Source organism: Puma concolor, chromosome C2, assembly GCF_028749965.1.
Source record: "Puma concolor isolate L17-30 chromosome C2, mPumCon1.1.hap2, whole genome shotgun sequence".
In the NCBI taxonomy this organism is placed as follows: Eukaryota; Metazoa; Chordata; class Mammalia; order Carnivora; family Felidae; genus Puma; species Puma concolor.
Window position 1 is genome coordinate 32,756,221 of NC_141675.1, and position 24,171 is coordinate 32,780,391.

General features: G+C 38.2%; 1 protein-coding gene across 3 annotated transcripts in view; it reads left to right on the forward strand.

Annotated features, from left to right (window-relative positions):
- SLC35G2 (solute carrier family 35 member G2) overlaps nt 1-23,604 on the forward strand; it is a 46,218-nt gene extending 22,614 nt beyond the window's left edge. For all 3 annotated transcript variants that reach the window (XM_086674350.1, XM_025913792.2, XM_086674351.1), the window contains one exon: nt 22,156-23,604. In XM_086674350.1, coding sequence (XP_086530476.1) covers nt 22,174-23,412 — 1,239 coding nt within the window. In that variant the 5' untranslated portion in view covers nt 22,156-22,173 and the 3' untranslated portion in view covers nt 23,413-23,604. The remainder of the gene's footprint in view (nt 1-22,155) is intronic.
- Nucleotides 23,605-24,171: the final 567 nt, after the last annotated feature.

Here is a 24,171-nt window from a genome sequence, read left to right on the forward strand (position 1 = left end):
ATATGTAGAATGGAAATTATAATACCTACTTCATAGAGTTGTTTTTTACCTTTAATTGAGAAATAAAGTTCTTAGCACATGCCTGGCACAGAGATAGGGCTAAATAAACATAGCTATCATTATAGTTAGAGAATCTAGAGCCATATTCAGGACCAAACAATCCAAAAGAGTGCATCCCAGGTGTATGGAAGTGTCTCTGCTTGATATTTCCTGTGGTTTTATTTTTCTTTTAACCCTCATTGAATGATTACTGCAAATCCTTTCAAAACCAGTGTGTTGATCCTAAATAAACACACAAAATATGAATGAAGACACACTTTATTTTACTTTTAGTCTCAGCTAGTTTCTCTCCATAGATGATGTTGTGAATGGAGACCAAAGAAGCAAACATGAATAATCTTGATTTATCTCCTGTTTGTTCTTTCACAATTTTCCCCTAGCCACCAAAACCTATTTCTTCATTTACATTCAGTGGGAAAACTTCACAATTTTTTCTGTTCATTTTCACGTATGTGGCTTTTCCCATGATGGTTATGGATGTATCCCTGCACAAAGAATCAGTGACAGTGGTCATCCCATTTGCCTTTTAGCTCTCAGAAAGCTAATGAGTGACTTATTATGTTCAAAGCCCTTGTTAACTAGCCATTAAAAATGATATTATAGAATATTTAGTGACATGGAAAAATATTTACAATGTATTGATAAGTAGAATGGGGGAAGTTATACACTGGGATATAGTGTTTGATGCCTTTTTTTTTTTTTTTTTTTTTTTTTGGAAAAAAAAAAAATGTTCACAAATAGAAAAAGGCCTGGAAGGACCAGTGATTATCTCTGGGCGATTACAAGTGGTTTTGTTTTATTTGTTTGCTTTTCCACATTTCTGAATTTTGTACAATAAAAATATATTGCTTTTATAATAAGAATACAATTTTTTTTTAATGTAGAGATCTGATGGTGATAAATAGCTTCTGAGTCAGAAGCTTGTTTTGACAGGCCCAGGGAAGCCTGATGAGGGACTGCAGTGACTTTGTGGTGGTGGGACTTACCTGACTGGGCCAAGCTGTGAGGTGTGCACTGGGAAGCAGGGACATAGCAGCTAAGTTCAGCCTGGAAGTGCTGAGAGACATGTTTCTTCAGCACCCTTCCTCAGTATTGAAAATGGTTTATTTAAGAAAAGGAAATACACATTACTTAAAGAACACCTCCAGTTATGCCTGGGAAATTTAATATTAAAGAAATATGGGAGACGTATCAGCAGAAACAGAGGCAGAGGTAGAGAAGCTAAATAAACAAATTATCTTAATAGCCAAACTGCACACTGTAATGTGTATTCTTGAAATATTATTAAGGACTGTAAAGTGTTTTAGTGGATACAGTTCCTTACTTGAGTTACATGAGCCATTTAAATCCATTTAAATATGTTACTTAACTTTGTTCTTAACAAAATTTGCTTCATTAAAAAAAAATAGTCCATTAATTCATTCAACAGCACTTACTGAACACCTGTCTGTTGCCAAGCACTGTGGTGGGTGCTGAAAATACAAAAATTAGAAATGCCTAATTTTAATACCTGTGGGGTTAAAACTCTCATGGGTCTAGTGGAAGAGAAAGACAAAAACATAGTTGTAATTCAGTGCAGTAAATTCTATTATTGAAGGTATAATGAAAGAATGAGGGTGTGGGCACATAACGTAGATGGAGGTAAGAGGTAGGCCAGAGAATTTTGCAGAGAAGGTGGTATTTCATCTGCACCTTGAAGAATAAGCAGGAATTTACAAGGTAAAAAAGCAGGAAAAAAGTATTCCATAAAGGAGGAATAGCATATGTAAAAATCCAGAGGTATGAAATAGCATGACATTTTGAAAGAGTTTCCTGTAGTTTGAAATAGCCAGAATTTTTGTGCATGTGGAGGACAACCAGAGGATGAGGCTGTGATAATTTTATGTGTCAACTTGGCAGGCTAAAGACTATTCTACATGTTTCTGTGAAGGTGTCTTTGGATGAAATTTACGCTTAAATCTGTGGGATTGTGGGGTGCCTGGGTGGCTCAGTCAGTTAAGTGTCTGACTCTTGATCTCAGCTCAGGTCTTTTTTTTTTTTTCCAACTCAGGTCTTGATCTCAGGGTCATGAGTTCAAGCCCTGTGCTGGCCTCCACACTGGGCTCTGCCCTAGGTGTGAAGTCTACTTAAAAAAACAAATGAAAGAAAACATTAAAAAAAAAATCAGTGGAATTGAGTAGATTGCCTGCCATGATGTGGGTGGGCCTCATCCAATCAGTTGAAGTCCGTAAAAGAAAAGACTACTATCCCCTGAAAAGAAGGGACTTCTGCCAGCAGACCATTTGGACTTGAGCTGCAACTCTTCCCTGGGTTTCCAGTCTGCTGGCCAACCCTGAAGATACTGGTCTTGTCAGGCACCACAATCACATGAGCCAATTCCTTAAAATAAATCTCTCATATGTATATGAGCATGCCTAATTTATTGCACATTTCTTTATTGTGCATTTTTTACAGATTGAAATCTTGTGGCAACCCTGTGTCTACTGGTATCATTTTTCCCACAATATTTGCTCATTTAATGTCTGTGTCACATTTTGGTAATTTTCACAATATTTCAAACTTTTTCATTATTGTTATATTTGTTATGGTGAACTGTGATCAGTGATCTTTTATGTTATTATTGTAATTGTTTTGAGGTGCCATGAACTGTGTCCATATAAGATGGCAAATTTAACAAATGTTATATGTATTCTGACTGTTCCACTGACTAGCTGTTCCCCCACATCTCCTCAGGCCTTCCTGTTCCCTGAGGTATAATATTAAAATTAGGTTAATTAATAACCCTACAATGGCCTGTAAGTATTCATGTGAAAGGAAGAGTTGCACGTCTCTCACTTTAAAACAAAGGCTCGAGGGGTGCCTGGGTAGCCCAGTTGGTTAAGCACCCAACTTCAGCTCAGGTCATGATCTCATGGTTTGTGAATTCAAGTCCCATGTTAGACTCTGTGCAGACAGCTCAGAGCCTAGAGCCTACTTAGGATTCTGTCTCCCTCTCTCTCTGTCTCTCCCCCATTTGTGCTCTGTTTCTGTCTCTCTCTCAAAAATAAATAAACATTAAAAACAATTAAAACAAAGGCTTGAAGTGATTAAGCTTAGTGAAGAAGGCATGTTGAAAGCCAAGATAAGCTGTAAGGTAGACCTCTTGTGCCAAAAAGTTAGCCAAGTGGTGAATACAGAGGCAAAGTTCTTGAAGGAAATTAAAAGAGCTACTTCAGTGAACACACAAATGTTAAGGCAAAGCAGCCTCATTGTTGATATGAAGAAAGTTTGAGTAGTCTGGATAGAAGATCAAACCAGCCATGGGGTGTCTGGGTGGCTCAGTCGGTTAAGCATCTGACTTCGACTCAGGTCAAGATGTCATTGTTCATGGGTTTGAGCCCTGCGTCAGGCTCTGTCCTGACAGCTCAGAGCCTGGAGCCTGGTTCAGATTCTGTGTCTCCCTCTCTCTCTGCCACTTCCCCGCTCACACTCTTTCTCAGAAATAAATAAAAAATAAAAATGTTAAAAACCAAAAAGATCAAACTAGCCATAACATTCCCTTAAGCCAAAGCCTAGTCCAGAGCAAAGCCCTGACTCTCCTCAGTTCGTTGAAGGCTGAGAAAGATGAGGAAGCTATTCTCAAAAGAATATCTTGAAACTAGCAGAGGTTGGTTCATAAGGTTTAAAGAAAGAAGCCATCTCCATAACATAAAAGTGCAAGGCAAAGCAGCAAGTACTGATATAGAACCTGCAGCAAATTATCCAGAAGATCTAGTTAATTAATTAAGTTAATTAATGAAGGTGGCTGCACTAAACAATAGATTTTCATTGTAGATGAAAACAGCCTTTTATTGGAAGAAGTTGCCATCTAAGGCTTTTATAGCCAGAGAGGAGATGTCAATGCCTGACTTCAGAGCTTCAAAGGACAGACTGATCCTCTTGTTAGGGGCCAATGCAGCTGGTGACTCTAAGTTGAAGCCAGTGCTCATTTACCATTCCGAAAAACCTAGAGAGCTTAAGAATTATGCTTACTTACTCTGCCTGTGTTCTCTAAATGGAATAGCAAAGCCTGGACAACAGTACGCTTGTTTATACAATGGCTTACTGAATATTTTAAGCCCACTATTGAGAGCTACTGCTAAGAAAAAAAGATTCCTTTCAAAACATTACTGCTCATTGACAATGCACCTTGTCACCTAAGAGCTCTGATGGAAGATAATACAACAAGATTAATGTTGTTTTTCATGCCTGCTAACACAACATCCACTTTTTTTTTTAGTTTTTTTTTTTTTAATTTTACTTTTATTTTTTAAAACTTACATCCAAATTAGTTAGCATATAGTGCAACAATGATTTCAGAAGTAGATTCCTTAATGCCCCTTACCTGTTTAGCCCATTCCCCCCCCCCCACAACCCCTCCAGTAACCCTCTGTTTGTTCTCCATATTTAAGAGTGTCTTATGTTTTGTCCCCCTCCCTGTTTTTATATTATTTTTGTTTGCCTTACCTTATGTTCATCTGTTTTGTATCTTAAAGTCCTCATAGGAGTGAAGTCATATGATATTCATCTTTCTCTGACTAAATTCACTTAGCATAATACCCTCCAGTTCCATCCATGTAGTTGCAAATGGCAAGATTTCATTCTTTTTTATTGCTGAGTAATACTCCATTGTATATATATACCACATCTTCTTTATCCATTCATCTGTGGATGGACATTTGGGGTCTTTCCATACTTTGGCTATTGTTGATAGTGCTGCTATAAACATGGGGGTGCATGTGTTCCTTCAAATCATCACGCCTGTATCCCGTGGATAAATGCCTAGTAGTGCAATTGCTGGTTGTAGGGTAGTTCTATTTTTAGTTTTTTGAGGAACCTCCATACCATTTTCCAGAGTGGCTGCACCAGCTTGCATTCCCACCAACAATGCAAAAGAGATCCTCTTTCTCTGCATCCTCGCCAACATCTGTTGTTGCCTGAGTTGTTAATGTTAGCCATTCTGACAGGTGTGAGGTGGTATCTCCTTGTGATTTTGATTTGTATTTCCCTGATGATGAGTGATGTTAAGCATTTTTTCATGTGTCGGTTGGCCATCTGGATGTCTTCCTTGGAGAAGTGTCCATTCATGTCTTTTGCCCATTTCTTCACTAGATTCTTTGTTTTTTGGGCATTGAGTTTGATAAGTTCTTCATAGATTTTGGATACTAACTCTTTATTTATTTATTTTAAAAAAAAAATTTTTTTTTTTCAACGTTTATTTATTTTTGGGACAGAGAGAGACAGAGCATGAACGGGGGAGGGGCAGAGAGAGAGAGGGAGACACAGAATCTGAAACAGGCTCCAGGCTCCGAGCCATCAGCCCAGAGCCCGATGCGGGGCTCGAACTCACGGACTGCGAGATCGTGACCTGGCTGAAGTCGGACACTTAACCGACTGCGCCACCCAGGCGCCCCGGATACTAACTCTTTATCTGATATGTTGTTTGCAAATATCTTCTCCCATTCTGTCGGTTGCTTTTAGTTTTGCTGGTTGTTTCCTTTGCTGTGCAGAAGCTTTTTATTTTGATGAGGTCCCAGTAGTTCATTTTTGCTTTTGTTTCTCTTGCCTCAGGAGACATGTTGAGTAAGAAGTTGCTGTGGGCAAGGTCAGAGAGGTTTTTGCCTGCTTTCTCCTGGAGGATTTTGATGGCTTCCTGTCTTACATTGAGGTCTTTCATCCATTTTGAGTTTATTTTTGTGTACGGTGAAAGAAAGCACAACATCCACTTTGAACCCCGTGGATCAAGGAGTAATTTTTACTTTCAAGTCTTATTATTTAAGGAATACATTTCATAAGGTTATAGATGACATACATAGAGATTTCTCTGGTGGATCTGGGCAAAGTAAATTGAAATCCTTCTGGAAAAGATTTGCCAAAGCGGGGTACATGCTCACCTGATGTGGGACTTGAACTCACAAACGGTGAGATCATGACCTGAGGCAAAGTCAGATGCTTAATGCCTAAGCCACCCAGGCACCCCAAAGATTTGCCATTTTAGATACCATTAAGAACATTCATTAAATAAATTTAAAAATATTTTTTTAATTTTATTTTTTTAAATTTACATCCAAATTAGTTAGCATATAGTGCAACAATGATTTCAGGAGTAGATTCCTTAATGCCCCTTACCCATTTAGCCTATCCCCCCTCCCACAACCCCTCCAGTAACCCTCTGTTCGTTCTCCATATTTAAGAGTCTCTTATGTTTTGCCCCCCTCCCTGTTTTTATATTATTTTTGCTTCCCTTCCCTTATGTTAATCTGTTCTGTGTCTTAAAGTTCTCATTGAGTGAAGTCATATATTTGTCTTTCTCTGACTGACCAATTTCACTTAGCATAATACCCTCTAGTTCCATTCATGCAGCTGCAAATGGCAAGATCTCATTCTCTTTGATTGCTGAGTAATACTCCATTGTATACATATAGCACATCCTCTTTGTCCATTCATCCATTGATGGACACCTGGACTCTTTCCATACTTTGGCTATTGTTGATAGTGCTGCTATAAACTTTGGGGTGCATGTGTCCCTTCGAAACAGCATCCTGTATCCCTTGGATAAATACCTAGTAGTGCATTTGCTGGGTCGTAGTGTAGTTCTATTTTTAATTTTTTGAGGAACCTCCATACTGTTTTCCAGAGTGGCTACAACAGCTTGCATTCCCACCAGCAATGCAAAAGAGATCCTCTTTCTTTGCATCGTTGCCAACATCTGTTGTTGCCTGAGTTGTTAATGTTAGCCATTCTGACAGGTGTGAGGTGGCATCCCATTGTGGTTTTGATTTGTATTTTCCTGATGATGAGTGATGTTAAGCATTTTTTCATGTGTTGGTTGGCCATCTGGATGTCTTCCTTGGAGAAGTGTCCATTCATGTCTTTTGCCCATTTCTTCACTAGATTCTTTGTTTTTTGGGTGTTGAGTTTGATAAGTTCTCTATAGATTTTGGATACTAACCCTTTATCTGATATGTTGTTTGCACATATCTTCTCCCATTCTGTCAGTTGCCTTTTAGTTTTGCTGGTTGTTTCCTTTGCTGTGCAGAAGCTTTTTATTTTGATGAGGTCCCAATAGTTTATTTTTGCTTTTGTTACCCTTGCCTCAGGAGACGTGTTGAGTAAGAAGTTGCTGTGGGCAAGGTCAGAGAGGTTTTTGCCTGCTTTCTCCTGGAGGATTTTGATGGCTTCCTGTCTTACATTTAGGTCTTTCATCCATTTTGAGTTTATTTTTGTGTATGGTGTAAGAAAGTGGTCTGGGTTCATTCTTCTGCATGTCGCTGTCCAGGTTTCCCAGCACCACTTGCTGAAGAGACTGTCTTTATTCCATTGGATATTCTTTCCTGTTTTGTGAAAGATTAGTTGGCCATACGTTTGTGGGTCCATTTCTGGGTTCTCTATTCTGTTCCATCGATCTGAGTGTCTGTTTTGGTGCCAGTACCATACTGTCTTGATGATTACAGCTTTGTAGTATAGCTTGAAGTCTGGGATTGTGATACCTCCTGCTTTGGTTTTCTTTTTCAAGATTACTTTGGCTATTCAGCATCTCTTCTGGTTCCATACAAATTTTAGGATTATTTGTTCTAGCTTTGAGAAGAATGCTGGTGCAAGTTTGATTGGGATTGCATTGAATATGTGGATTGCTTTGGGTAGTATTGACATTTGTTCTTCCTATCCAGGAGTATGGAATCTTTTTCCATTTTTTTGTGTCTTCTTCAATTTCTTTCATAAGCTTCCTATAGTTTTCAGTGTATAGATTTTTCACCTCTTTGGTTAGATTTATTCCTAGATATTTTATGGTTTTTGGTGCAATTGTAAATGGGATTGATTCCTTAATTTCTCTTTCTGTTGCTTCATTGTTGGTGTTAAAAATATTTTTTAAATTAGTGTCTGGGTGGCTCAGTTGGTTAAGCGTCTGACTCCTGGTTTTGGCTCAGGTCATGATCTCACGATTTTGTGAGTTCGAGCCCCACATACAGCTTCATGCTGACAGTGCAGAGCCTGCTTGGGATTCTGTCTCTTCTCTGTGCTCCTCCCCCACTCATGCTGTCTCTCTCCCTCTCAAAAATAAATAAATAAACTAAAAATAAAAAAGAAGAACATTGGTGATTCATGGGAAGAGGTCAGAATAACATTAACAGGAGTTTGGAAGAAGTTGATTCTAACCCTTGTGGATGACTTTGAGGGTTTCAAGACTTTAGTGGAGGAAGTTGATCACAGATGTGGTAGAAATAGCAAGACAACTAGAAGTGGAGCCTGAAGATGGGATTGTGTTGCTGCAATCTCATGATAAAACTTGAATGGCTAAGGAGTTGCTTCTTATAGCTGAGCAGAGGAGTGGTTTCTTAAGATGGGATCTACTCCTGGTGAAGATGTCATGAAAATTGTTGAAATGACAACAAAGGATTTGGAATATCACATAAACTTAGTCTCTGGATCATTTGAGGGGATGACTCCAATTTTGAAAGAAGTTCTGCTGTGGGTAAAATGCTATCAAACAGCATCACGTGCTACAGAGATCATTTGTTAAATGAGAGTTAACAGATGCAGCAAACTTCATTGTCGTCTTATTTTAAGAAATTGTACCAGACACCCCAAACTTCAGCAATCACCATCTGATCTGTCAGCAGCCATCAACACTGAGACGCTCCCTCCCCTGCTCACTCTCTCTCTCTTTCAAATAAACATTTTTTTAAAATGTGAGATCATGACCATGAAGTAATGACCTGAGCCAAAATCAAGAGTTGGGCACTTAACAGACTGAACCACCAGGGTGCCTGTAAACATTAGTTTTATACACATGGGAAAACCAAAAAAATTGTTTGATTTGCTTTATAGCAGTATTTGCTTTATTGGGATGGTCTGGAACTGAACCTTCAATTTCTCCAACATATGGCTGATATGCACATCCTATTGATTCTGTTTCTGTGGAGAATCCTCACTAATACAGAGGGTAAAGGCACAAAATAGGGAAAATTTCTGTAGTGTTATCAAGGGAAGCAAGGCTTTCAGTCACCCAAGACTATTAATGATTGAGTGGATATCTGGGCCTACGAGATCCTATAGAGATGTCAGTAGTCTTTTTTCCTTTATCTTTTTTATTGAAGTATATTTGACATATAATATTCTACTAGTTTCAAGTATACACCATAGCAGTTTGATATTTTTAAACATTACAAGTTGATCCTCACAATAAGTCTAGCCACCATCTGTCACCATACAAAGTTATTATAATATTATTGACTATATTCCCTATGCTGTATTTTTCATCCTCATGACTTATTTATTTATTTTATAAATAAAATAGTTTGTTTCTCTTAATACTCTTTACCTATTTTACCACCCCAAACTCCTCCCCTCTCTGGTAGCCAACAGTTTCTTTCTTGTATCTATGAATCTGTTTGTTTTGTTCTTTAGATTTGTGAAATCATATCATATTTGTCTTTCTCTATCTGACTTATTTCAGTTAACATAATACCCTCTAGGTCCAGTCTTACAAATGGTAAGATTCCATTCTTTTTGAATGGCTGAGTCATATTCTGTGGTGTATATATATATATATATATATATATTCACCATATATATAGATACACATATACATATACCATATATATATATATATATATATATATATATATATATATATATATCACATCTTTATCCATTCATCTATCAATGGGAATTTAGGTTACTTCCATATTTTGGCTATTGTACATAATGCTGCAGTGAACATAGATTGGTGTTTTTGTTTTCTACAGATAAATACCCAGAAGTGGGATTGCTGGGTTGTATGGTAGTTATATTTTTAATTTTTTGAGGAATCTTCACACCGTTTTTCCATAGTGGTGGCACCAATTTACATTCCCAACAGTGTTCGAGGGTTCCCTTTTCTCCACATTCTCACCAACATTTACTGTTTTTTGCATTCCTGATAATAGCCAATCTGATTATATGTGGGTTGTATGAGTGATATCTCATTATGGTTTTGATTTGCATTTCACTGATGATTAGTGATGTTGAGCATTTTTTCATGTGCCTGTTTTCTATCTGTATGTCTTCTTTGGAAAAATGTCTACTCAAGTCCTGTGCCCATTTTTCAACCTATTTTTTTAAATATTAAGTTGAATAAGTTCTTTATATATTTTGGATTTTAACCCCTTATAGGTTGTATGATTTGTAAATGTCTTCTCTGAATCAGGAGTTTGCCATTTTGTTTTGTTAATGCTTTCCTTTGCTGTACAAAGGCTTTTTAGCTTGATGTAATCCCCTTTATTTTAGCTTTTGTTGCCCTTGCCTAAGAAGACTAGCCCAAAAAGATATTTCTAAGACCAGTGTCAAAGAGTTTACTGCCTATGGTTTCTTCTGGGAATTTTATGGTTTCAGGTCTTACATTCAAGTCTTTAATCCATTTTGAATTTGGTTTTGTATATGGTGTAAGACAGTGGTCCAGTTTCATTCTTTTGCATGTAGCTGTCCAATTTTCCCATTACCATTTATTGAAGACACTGCCTTTCCCCCTTGTATACCCTTGTGTCCTTTGTTATAGATTAATTGGCAATATATGTGTGGATTTATTTTTGGGATCTCTTTTCTATTCCATTGATATATGGGTCTTGATTACTGTAGCTTTGTACTGTAGTTTGAAATCTGAGAGCATGACATCTCCGGCTTTGTTCTTCTTTCTCAAGTTCGCTTTTGCTATTTGAGATGTCAGTAGTCTTAACATCATTCCCTATTCTTTTCCATGTCTCCCTCTTGGTTTTCAAATCCATTTCATTCCAGCCAACAAATATTTACTGAGTGCCAGGATGTGCCAGCTACTGTGTTAGGAGCTGAGGATAAAATGGCATGAAAGTCTGCTATCCAGAAGTGTACCATCTGGTGGGAAAGATAGGATAGAAACAAATGAATGTAGGGATAGTGAGGGCACAAAGGTGGGAGAGGTCAAGGAAGACTGCAAAGGAGGAAGTAACACTTGGGCAAACCACTAAAGCACACATGTGAACTCAATAGATAGACAAGGACAAAAAGGAGGACCAGATCATTCCAGGCAGATAGAATAATGTGGAAGAAAAACTAAAATTAATTGAGCACTTGCTCGATGTCAGATACCAAGTCTTTGTATTAACTGATTTAATATTCCGTCTACCCTATGAGGTAATATTATTACCACAATTTTACAGAAAAAGAAATGGGCAAAGAGGTTAAAACAAGTTGCTGAAAGTCATAATTTTAATAAGTTCTGTAGCTAAGATCCAAATCCAGGCAGTCTGGCTTCACTATCTGTTTTGTTTTGATTTGTTGTAACTTTCTAGCCCTGTGCTACTGTCTTCTTCAGTTATGCAGTAACACATTCGTTAGATCTTAAAACCAGAAGGGCCCTTGGATAATTTATTCAGGTGGTTCTTGCACAAGGAAATTATACATTCGGATAACTAGGGAGGTTTTAAAAAATACCAGTGCCTAGCACTGCCTCCCCCCTCACCTCCAAGCCACACAGGAGGAACCACAACTCCCTCACACACCGCCCCACCCCCGCCTTTTTAAATTATAAATTAAAAAAATTTTTAATGCTTTTATTTATTTTCGAGAAAGAGAGAGACAGAGACAGAGAGAGACAAAATGCAAACGGGGGAGGGGCAAAGAGAGGGAGACACAGAATCTGAAGCAGGCTCCAGGTTCTGAGCTGTCAGCACAGAACCCAATGCTGGGCTCGATCTCATGAACTGCTAGATCATGACCTGAGCCGAAGTCTGCTCAACCAGCTGAGCTATCCAGGTGCCCATGCCTTTTCTAATTTTAAAACTTGTGGTCAAATATGCATAACACAAAAATTACCATATTTGCCATGTTTAAGTGTATATAATTCAATGCCATTAGTTACATTCTCAATATTGTGCAACTGTCACTACTATTTCCAAACCATTTTCCTTATCCCAAACAGAAACTCTGTAACTATTAAGCATAATTCCCCATTTCCCATCCTCCCAGCCCCTGGTAACTTCTAATCTATTTTCTGTTTTTAACAATTTGTCTATTCTAAATACCTCATTTAAGTGAAATTATACAATAGCTATCCTTTTGTGTCTGGCTTGTTTCAATTAGCGTAATGTCTTCAAGGTTTGTCCATGTTGTAGTATTTGTTAGAACTTCATTCCTTTTTATGGCTGAATAATATTCAATTGTATGAATATATCACATTTTCTTTAGCCATTCATCTGTTCGGGCACATAGGTTGTCCTCTCCTGCTCCCAACCCTGCCCACCAAAAACACATGGGGGAACTACTACTTTTTATTTTTATTTTATTTTAGTTTTTTAACTTTTTAAATGTTTATTTATTTTGAGAGAGAGAGAAAGAGAGGGGGGTGGGCAGAGGGAGAGGGAGACACAGAATCCAAAGCAGGTTCCAGGCTCGAAACTGTCAGCACAGAGCCTGACACGGGGCTTGAACTCATGAACCATGAGGTCATGACCTGAACTGAAGTCGGATGCTTAACCGACTGAGCCACCCAGATGCCCCAGGAACCACTACTTTTTAAAACTTAACATTGTCATACACAAAGAGAACAAAATGACAAAAGGAGGCAGAGGCTGAGTACCAAGTGGCACAGGGAAAAGGCCCAAAGGAGTGAAAATGTGTACAACTAGTTTGGATGGCAATAAGCCATGTTTTCGGGTGGGATTCTCTGTGGCAGAAGTGGTCTTGTGATTGAGATTTTTCTCCTACTTTCCATACAGGTATTTTGTCATCATCACTCCTATTACCTATCAGAAAACTTACGATTTTTGGAAAATGAAAATAGTTTTGTCTACTATGAAAGCAGAATGTGATCCTGATGGTGATAATACTTTGTCATTAAGGCAACGAGATAAATATTTTTCCCGAGATTATTTGCATGAAAGCAGCTACTTCCAGGCTAGAATGTCAGACAGGGCTCCTGTGGGAGACAGGAGTCAAATTGAGAATGTAAAGTAGGGGAAGAGGGAGGGAATTGGGAAGAGGAAAGGAGAGCAGAATAGGGAGGAGAGACTAATTTTGGGTACTGTGTGAAAAAGTTCTAAACAACCCTCTGGCACAAATTCTCTTCGACAATAGAACCTACTGACCTGCTCTGTGCCACATAGCCTACCTGGTGTCCTTCACATGGAGTGTGTTCAGTAATGTCTACCAAATTAGTTTCTTTTACCTCCTTTTAAGTTCTTTCAGTTCAAAGTGAGGTAGGCCATTAGCTTTCTCCAAATTTTTAATTGTTTCTTCAATGCTTCCCTACTCCTAAACCTCCTAAGGTTTCACTTCCTCTCAAAGCTGAGTTAACCCATGTTTAGTGCTTAGCACGGTATCTATACAAATGTAAATATCAGTATACCTGGCTATTGATGTTATTACTGTTACTGACTTCTTCCACCTTTCCTTCTTCCTTCTGTTTTCACTAGATTTTAGAGCCATTAGTTTTGCCTTTCTTTATTCTATTTGATTTTCCATTCTTGCTTTTATCCTATTTTGATTGTTTCTGTTAGAGTGCTGAAAATATTGTTGTGGTGTCTGGCTAGATCAAGGTTTTCTGTGTCTTCTTAGTCTCTTTCTGATAGCTCATTGCAAGGATGCTTTAATCTAAGTATTACAAAAGGGGAAATGATTATTTGCCTTATATTTTGTTTTCCTAAGTGAGAGGTCGATGGACTTTTTTTTGTCAAGCAATAAACTGTTGCAATATGAGTGATATTTGTATTACAAGTTCTGCCACTACATATACTATATATGTCCTAAGTAATACATCTGATTTTCAGAATTTGCTCCAGAAATTTCCTTTTATATTTTTATAGAGGTAATATTCAGTTGGTTCACCATAGGAGACTACTATATGACTGTAGTATATGTCTATACTATAGGAGACTATATGTCTCCTCTTTTATTATTTATTCTTCTGTCAAATCTGCCTATGGTGGGCTCCTATATAACCTGAGTATTTGATTGAAGTCTTACACAATTAACTTTTCCTGTAGGCCCTCTTTTACATCTTCATAAACTGTTCAGTTTCATGATTTGATTTTATTATTTGCTACTTACATGCAACATGAATATTATCACACCTTATAAGAAAGGCAATTACTTCTGATAAATTCTTCACTTCCTAAGTGTGCCTGATGCAAGAAAAGGCATGTCCTTTATCTTCTACTCTGTTATTTCACACTTATTATCAATATTCTTGTCTCTCAAACTCTATTAGTTTAAGAAGTGATTTTCTAGTTTGAGAGATGGGAGTTTAGAAGCAAGTTCTTTTTTCTCTAAAGCAGTGTGCCTTTGCACACAGAGGTGCAGGCTCAAGGAGTATTAATAAATTACAAGCAAACTTAAATGCTGCCTCTAGCCACCCTGACCTTTAGGAATTGCAGTGGGGAAGGGAGAAGAATCCTTATTCAAAGAGTGGTGTTAAGAGTTATGCCAGCCAGGGTTCAGCCTAAGGATGGGTAGAATCATGCTGACAGCCCTTGGGGCCTCAGAACATGGGCCCCCATCATCATTTTGGATGGAGGAATGGCTTCTCTTAGGAGGTATATTTAACAGCACAGAACCTGTGCATGTCCTAATGTCTCACGATGTCCTGGAAAGGTAGTTGTTGTGTCCTCCCTTTTAGGTGATCGGTTAGGTGATCATTTTCACTCAGGGGCAAGACTGTCAAAGCAAATCGGGTTAATAAGCTATTATAGGGCGAGGCTGCTCAGGTTTAAGGTACTAACCTATTAGTTCTTTTTGTTTATTTAAAAGCCAATTTTATTCATATGTGTCAAATGTTACATTAGTACCTACATTTAAACCACTAATATTATAATCAAATTGTAGTTGCCAGTTTTATAGCTAATACTTTTTACCACTGTAGGGATCAGTCTGGTCACTAAAGAAAGAAACTCTCACTACCAAGTAGCATTTGCTTAAAGTATAATAAGGGTATTGACCCAAGGATTCCTACCAAGACAGTAGGGATGTCAGTGTTAATTTTCTCAAACTTGGGAGAGAATTAATGATGGGCCTTATGTTGCGGAATGTAGCTTAGGAAACAGAGCCTCTTTTGGAAAAAAATATTGATTTCAGGCTGACCACACTGATTTGTCCCCATTGTTCAAGCAGACACCAAACTGTGCATCCTTTTAATCCATTTGTGTCAAGCATTTTAGCCTTGTGTCAGGCTCTGCACTAACAGCACAGAGCCTGCTTGGGATTGTCTGTCTTTCTCTCTGTCAATCAATCAATCAATCAATCAATAAACATTTAAAAAAACACAAACTGATTTTAAAGAGAGTTGAATCAAAAGATCACAATGAATACCATCTAAAACTCTTTCTCTTGAAATAGAATAATTATTACTTTAGCTGGTGGCAGAGCCAGAACTAAAAACCAACTTTTCTGACTTTTAAATTTCTTATCTCTAGAAAAAAATTTTTTTCTCCTTTTTATTTGACGAATTGTCACATATGCATAAAGTCCCAATTCAGGTATCCTTTTCACCTGGAAACTTGCTAAGATTCCCCTTTATCTGAGTTAGATGCCCTTTGTATGTGCTCCAGCCTCTCCCTGAACTTCATATAGTTGCTTGCATTATTAACTTATTAAAATAATAAATTTGACTTTACTTGTCTCTTCCACTAGTCTATGAGCTCTCTGAGTGAAGGAACCGTGCCTATTTTGTCTTTATATTTATAGAGCCTAGCATGATGCTGAGTTTATGGTACCTCAATTAATATTGATTGAAGTGAATACATGTTGACTTACATGTGCAAAAATGTAAGAACTAGTCAGGATTTCAGGTTCTTTTCAAAAACTGTTTTTTATGAAAACTATAATTAAATCAAAACTAGAGAGACTGAAGAAGATTATTATGTATCTCTTTAGTATAAGATTGCTTTTGTATTTTTTAAAAACTGTTTATTTATTTTGAGACAGAAAGGAAGAGAGAGAGAGAGAGAGAGAGAGAGAGAGAGAGAGAGAGCTCCCATGCACCCGGGGGATAGGCAGAGAGAGAAGGAGAAAGAGAATCCCAGGCAGGCTCCATGCTGTCAGTGTGGGGCTCAATCCCATGAGCTGTGAGATCATGACCTGAGCCAAAATCAAGTCGGACACTTAACTGACTGAGCCACCCAGGCACCCCTATAAGATGGTTTTTGAATCAGTGGGACACAATATAAATTTAATAGTGTTGACAGATACCAGTAATATATCTGTCATAAACTAATTCATGAATAGAAATGAACAAAAAGTTCACCATGCGAATAATAGTTTAAAGTATGCAGGTGGACTAAGGTTAAATGCACTAATGTATGCCTAATAGGATGTAGAATAAAACTTTTATCTTGGAATTAGTGTCCATGATCTTACAATGGAGGGCAAAATGCTCCACTTTTGAAAGTCCATCAGTTAGGGCCAGATATAAGAGGCCTTTCCTTTAATTATCACTGAGATCCCTACTCCTTCCCATTCCTTAAAATACTGGGGAAGGCACTGGATAACTGGTGTTCCAGGTATCTACCACAGGTAACAAATCACTCCAAAGCTGAGTAACTTAAACAACAATCATTTTATTATCTGTCATAGTTTCTGTAGATCAGGAATTTGGAAAGGACTTGGCAGGGAGATTCTGACTCAGGGTCTCTTATATACTTGAAATCAGATGGGTGGCTACAGTTGGAACAGCAAGGGAGCTACAGTTGGAGCAGCTGGGGGCTGGGGCGTGGCCAGGCATTTCTCTCTCTTTATATAGTTTCAGAACCATTCTATGTGGTTTCTCTACATGGGCTAGTTTGAGCATCCTCACACCTTGGTAGCCTCAGAGCTACCAGAGGAAGGCATAGCGGTTTCGCTTCTTATGACCTCACCTCAGAAGTCACAATATGCCACTTGTGCCATACTCTATTGGTTGAAACAGTCACGGAAGCCTACCTACTTTTAATGGGAGGGGATATAGACCCTACCTCTCTATTTAATAATGTCAAATTCACATTAAACAAAACAAAACACAACCAAACATGTAGTATAGGAGATATTAGATTTGTGGTTCTCTTTGAAAAATACTATCTGTCACAGGGATCATATTATCTTTATGGTCTTTGGTTTAAGAAAAACGTTATGCTTTTTCCTAATGGGAGAAAGGAGAGGCAAGTCCCCTCTTATAGCTGACTGAGGGTAAAGGTTACCAGATCGTTATGTATGATGCTTGAGTGTGCCTTCTCATTCTCCATTTCTAAGTCTGCTTAGATAGCACATTTTAATTTGCCCTTTGCTTGTTTGAATGAAGAGAAATAAAGTTGGAGAGAAGGGGACAGAGGCACACTCCACTGAGTGGTAAGGGTATGTGTTTCCGGTAAATACTGTTGGTGCCTGCCCAAGAGAGATGTCCTCCAGGGAAGAGGACCTAGCAGCAAAAATCTGTGGGCCATAAGCCCTAGGGGAGGAGGTGCTGTCACATCAGGGATTTATGCACTGGGGAGGCCCTACAGAATTTTCCGAAGATAGCCTGAATTTGGATACCTACAACCTAGAAAGTACCAGTGACCTATCAGAGCTAACAGAGAAACAAAGACAACAATTAAAGAATGAATTCCAACATGTTGTCAGAATCAGGTTCAACCTGAGACTCAGAATCAGTAAGAGATTTATTACAAGGAATTGGCTAATATAATTGTGGGGACTGGATAAACAAGTCTGAAGTCTGTAGGGCAGGCAGTCAGGAAGAGAAGATCAAGAACATGTTGGAATCCCATGAGCACAGGCTGAAGCTTTGCCCACTGGCAATGAGGAAAGAAGATCGAGAGTAGGCTGTAACCCTAAGGGAGTTAAATATTTGGAATATCCAAACCCAAGAAAAGCCTAAGCCCTCTTTTAAAGGGCTCACCCAATCAGGTCAGGCCCATACAGAGTACACTTTCTTTTGATTAGCTTAAAGTCACTGATTAGGGATTTTTCTCACATCTGCAAAATACCTTCACAGCAACACCCAGATTAGTTTCGATTAAATAACTAGGGAATGTAGTTCGGCACAGCCAAGTTTATACATCAAAAAGCCACATAACTGGAGCCAATATAAAACATGTGTTCTTTTCCTTTTCCTTTCTCCCTGTGCCAATATACCAGGGGAGCTAGAGCCTAGAATAGGGAGATGGAAGAGGTGTCCCAGAGGCAGAGTCACCACCGTCCCACAGACTCCAAAGGGAGGGAATGGGAGAAGGAGCAAAATTGCAGAACACATTTTCTCCCTGCCCGTGCCCCTGGAGCTATAAATCTGGCCTGCAATGGGAAGGAGAAAGCTTTTAATGGATATAAGACAAAACTTTAACAATGGGTAGCACATGAGAAGTTATGCATTCTAACAGAGATGTCATCAAGATACTTGCTGACTAGCAAGGAAAGGAGATTAAAAAAAATTTTTTTTATCTTTATTTTTGACAGAGTGCGCGTGGGAAGGAACAGAGAGGGAGACACAGAATCCGAGCCAGGCTCCTCTCTCTGAGCTGTCAGCACAGAACCTGACACAGAGCTCGAACTCACAAACTGTGAGATCATGACCTGAGCCGAAGTTGGACACTTAACCTACTGAGTCACCCAGGTGCCCTGCAAGGAAAGGAGATTTTAAGATAGAAATTTGAGTAGAGTAGCTGGAGATGAAATGCCACCGAGTTGAGACAACTAAATAATAAAATGATTAGATTACAAAAATTAGAAGAACTACTGCAGATGTTAAACAAGAAAGGAAAAAAATAAGAGGCTAGAGTGACCAGGGAAGGCTTGTTTCTAAAAGGCAAAATTTGGACTGGCCCTTCTTAAAAAATGAGCAGTGTTTAGAAAGTTGGAGCAGAGGAAACTCATGAGTATAAGACTTAGACATGTACATGTAGGGAGTGAGGTCAGGGAGGGCACTGGACTGATCACAGCAGTATGTGTGTTAAGGAGGCAAGTACTGATAGGGGCTAGATGAGGTAGGGTCTGGAGAGCCAAGCAAAAGAGTTGAGATTCAGTGAGGTAGCCAGGAAAAAAAAAAATCACTGTAGGTTCTTAAGTGGGGAAAGCTTAAGGGAAATTTTTGTTTTGTTTTGAATCTTTTAAAGACAGCCTAAGTGGCAGTGGTACAATATAGACGGATTTTAAGGGAGAAGGGTTAGGATTTAAGGGGTCTAGTTAGGATGCTGTTGCAATATTCTAGATAGGAATTCACAATAACCTGATCCAGAATCACAAAGGTAAAATGGAATTGGAGAAGAAAGGAAAAATCAGAAATATTTCAAAGACAAGAACAGTAAGATTGATGACCAAATGGAAGTATAACAGCAAAAAGGATAATTGAGAGTATTCCCTGGTTTCTAGTTTGGGGAACTGGAGAAATGGTGGTATCGCAAACAAAAATGAGGAGGTTAGGGAAGGAAAATCTATGTGGGAGATGAAGACTATTCAATTTGGGATTATTGAAGCTGAAGTCACAACATGATAAAAGTTGGAAGAAAAAAGGAGTACCTGGGTGGCTCAGTTGGTTAAGCATCTGGCTCTTCACTTTGGTTTGGGTCATGATCTCACAATTCATGAGTTCGAGCCCCACGTTGGTCTCTGCGCTGGCAGTGTGGAGCCTGCTTGGGATTCTCTCTCCCTCCCTCTCTCTCTCTGCCCCTCCCCCACTTGTGTGTGTGCTCTCTCTCTCTCTCTCTCTCTCTCTCAAAATAATTTTTTTTTAAATTTTTTTTCAACGTTTTTTATTTATTTTGGGGACAGAGAGAGGCAGAGCATGAACAGGGGAGGGGCAGAGAGAGAGGGAGACACAGAATCGGAAACAGGCTCCAGGCTCTGAGCCGTCAGCCCAGAGCCTGACGCGGGGCTCGAACTCACAGACCGCGAGATCGTGACCTGGCTGAAGTCGGACGCTTAACCGACTGCGCCACCCAGGCGCCCCTCTCTCAAAATAAATTTTAAAAAAAGTTGGAAGAAAAGAACATCATATTGGCTTGATAGCAATATGCAGGAATGACTGCAAGTAGGAGGTCCAGGCTAGGAAAGTGAAAAACTTGGATGTACAGGTGGTGTTTTTTAAAATGACTTCTTCCAACTGAAGATGGTGTTGTTTAGAAGAGAAAAGAGTAAAGAGGAATGAAACAGTTGGCTACCCAGATGGTGTCAAAGAACAAAATAGGATTTGATTTCTAGACCATGGTTTAAGATCCTGGAACTGGTGAGTTTTTGGCAAGGACAGGGAGTATGTTATACGGACAAAAAAATAAAAAGGTTTCCTTTTTTTTTTTTTAGAAGGGAGAAATCATTGGGAAGGAAATAGGAAATTGTTCTTAGAAAAAGAGACAGAGAATGAACAGAAAAGAGAACTGAGTGAACAGATACAAGTCTTGAAGAAAGAAACAATGTAGAAGATACCTAGTGTTTTAAGAGAGTTAATTATAGGTAAAAGGAAACTGAATTCTTGTCAACATTTATTGAGGATTCATGATGTGCCTGCACTGTGCCAAATTTTTTATATGCATTATCTCATTTAATCCTTACAACAAGCTTTTTTCCTACTCAACAAAATGTCATGGACATCTTTCAGTGTCAATAAAGATCTGTCTTGTTTTTAATGGATGTATAGCATAGTATTTTAATTTATGAAGGGACATTGGGGTAAGCTACAATGAACCCTCGTATTCATACATTTTTTTCCATAATTTTTTGTATGCTCTTTTTCTAAAATAGCAGAACATTTTGTTTTAGTTTATAATCTAATTTTTGGAACAATATTGTGATTCAAAAATAAAAATACAAAAAAGTATACAGTAAAAATGTTTTCCTCCATTCTTGTTCCTTGTTCTACTCTAATAATTGTTAGTTTACTTTGTATCTTTCCATAATTTCTGTATGTTATATAAGCACATATAAAAATGTATTATTTTTCCTTTTTTAAACACATAAGATAAAAAGCATCTTGTGGTCAATTCTTCAGGATAAAATCTTAGAAGTGATATTGCTGAGGGGTGCCTGGGTGGCTCAGTTGGTTAAGTGTCTAACTTTGACTCAGGTCGTGATCTCACAGTTCATGGGTTCGAGCCCCGTATTGGGCTCTACGCTGACAGCTCAGAGCCTGGAGCCTGCTTCAGATTCTCTGTGTTCCTTTCTCTCTCTGCCCCTCTCCCCACTTGTGCTCTCTCAAAAATAAATAAATAAACAGTGAACAACAACAACAACAACAACAACAACAAAAAACCTTGAAGCTCCTTTAAAAAAAAAAAGAAGTGATATTGCTGAGTTAAAGAGTAGTTTCAGTCAAAATCTTAAAACATATTAACCAATTGCTCATCAGAGATGTAATACACACCAACAATGCATGACTGTCACTAAATCCACTTATTTATTTGTTTGTTTGTTTATTTTATTATTTTTTAAGTACCCTACACACCTAGCACGGAGCCCATCGTGGGGCTTGAACTCATAACCCCTAGATCAAGATCTGAGCTGAGGTCAAGAGTCAGATGTTTAACTGACCAAGCCACCCAGGCACTCCCATTTTATTTATTTTCTAATTTTTGTCTATCTAAATATGTATGGGGAGCCCAGAATAAATGTTTAAAAGACAATAATTAGTAATATAGAGCTAAATGTGATATTATACAGAAGGGATTATTCAAAAAACATTGGACTTATCCATTTAAAATTTATAATAGACAAGGAACACAGTAGAAAGGAAAGATTTTATCTAAGTTGTTATTTACTTTTCTGTGTTTTTCTTATTGGATGAGTGGAGAAACACGTAGGAATGAAAAGATGGGAAAATATCAGTTGTTTGAGGTGTAAACATAAGCAACGGGGCTGCACGAGACAAAGAATAAGCAGAATGAGAAATAGCGGCAGACATAGAATAAAAGTGAAAAAAGTGCAGACGATTTCCTTGGGCCTCCTACATCTAATAAGGCACAGCCAGATCTTCTCTTCCTATTACTTTTTTTAAAAACTCCTGTTACAACCTCTACTTTCTATTATTAAATTGGTGTGTATGATTATAATAGAAATTAAAACTAAATTTCCACCAAATGAATATGTACATTTGTCTTTTTTTTTCTTAAATAGAATTGCTTATCTGAAGAAATGGATACCTCTCCCTCCAAAAAACATCCAGTTAAAAAACGGGTGAAAATACATCCCAACACTGTGATGGTGAAATATACTTCTCATTATCCCCAGCCTGGGGATGATGGATATGAAGAAATCAATGAAGACTATGGAAATTTTATGGAAGAAAATCCAAAGAAAGGCCTACTGAGTGAAATGAAAAGAAAAGGAAGAACTTTCTTTGGAACCATGGATACTCGACCTCCACCAACGGAAGACCCAATGACGGATGATATTGGACAATTCCAGAGCTTTGCAGAAAAAAACATTTTTCAATCCAGAAAAATGTGGATAGTGCTGTTTGGATCTGCTTTGGCTCATGGATGTGTAGCTCTTATCACTAGGCTTGTTTCTGACCGTTCTAAAGTTCCATCTCTAGAACTGATTTTTATCCGTTCTGTCTTGCAGGTCTTGTCTGTGTTAGTTGTGTGTTACTACCAGGAGGCACCCTTTGGACCCAGTGGATACAGATTACGACTCTTCTTTTATGGTGTATGCAACGTCATTTCTATCACCTGTGCTTATACATCATTTTCAATAGTTCCTCCCAGCAATGGGACCACTATGTGGAGAGCCACAACCACAGTCTTCAGTGCCATTCTGGCTTTTTTACTTGTGGATGAGAAAATGGCTTATGTTGACATGGCTACTGTTGTTTGCAGCATCTTAGGTGTTTGTCTTGTCATGATCCCCAACATTGTTGATGAAGACAATTCTTTGTTAAATGCCTGGAAAGAAGCCTTTGGGTATACTATGACTGTGATGGCTGGACTGACCACTGCTCTTTCCATGATAGTATACAGATCCATTAAAGAGAAGATTAGCATGTGGACTGCACTATTTACCTTTGGTTGGACTGGGACAATCTGGGGAATATCTACTATGTTTGTTCTTCAAGAACCCATCATCCCACTAGATGGAGAAACCTGGAGTTACCTCATTGCCATATGTGTCTGTTCTACTGCAGCATTCTTAGGAGTTTATTATGCCTTGGACAAATTCCATCCAGCTTTGGTCAGCACAGTGCAACACCTGGAGATTGTAGTAGCTATGGTCTTGCAGCTTCTAGTGTTACACATATTTCCTAGTGTCTATGATGTTTTTGGAGGGGTAATCATTATGATTAGTGTTTTTGTCCTTGCTGGTTATAAACTTTATTGGAGGAATTTAAGAAGGCAGGATTATCAGGAAATCCTAGACTCTCCCATCAAGTGAAGACTTGATTATTATTTTGTTAACATTCACTTATTCATAGGTACACTGCCATTTTAATGTTTACCTATAAATGTTTTGTGTTGTATAAGTGACAGAATGCTATATAATATATAATTAATATATGCAGATGTAGAAAATTCTAGTCTAATATATTCAAAAACAAATATTAATAAATATGTGAAACATCATGAACCCAGTGTCTTTACTGTTATTAACAAAAGGTAATTGTGGTAGGAGAATGTTAACTTTCATCACTAAAGAACATAAGACTTGAGGAAATGACCCCTTTTGAATGGAACGTCTGTTGTCCTAAAAAAATGTTCATGCCCAATGTTCTACAAGTGTTCAACAAAAATCCTTCAATATTCAAAAATATTCATTTTTGAAAAGTACACAATAAGGTAAAATGCTTAATACCAAGCCCTGTTTTGTCACCTATTTATATTAGAAAACTAGAGGTGAGGGGTGCCTGGGTGGCTCTGTTGGTTGAGTGTCTGACTTTGGCTCAGGTCATGATCTCATGGTTTGTGGGTTTGAGCCCCACATCAGACTCACCGCTGTCAGCACAGAGTCTGCTTCAGATCTTCTGTCTCCTTCTCTCTGCCCTTCCCCTGCTTGAGATCTCTCAAAAATAAATATACATTTGGAAAAAAAAAACATTTAAAGAAAAAAGAAAACTAGGGGTGATTGGGTTGGGTAAGGAAGCTTGAGTTGAGGCAAGAGGGAACAAAGGAATAGTGTTGCTTTTTCAATGACCAT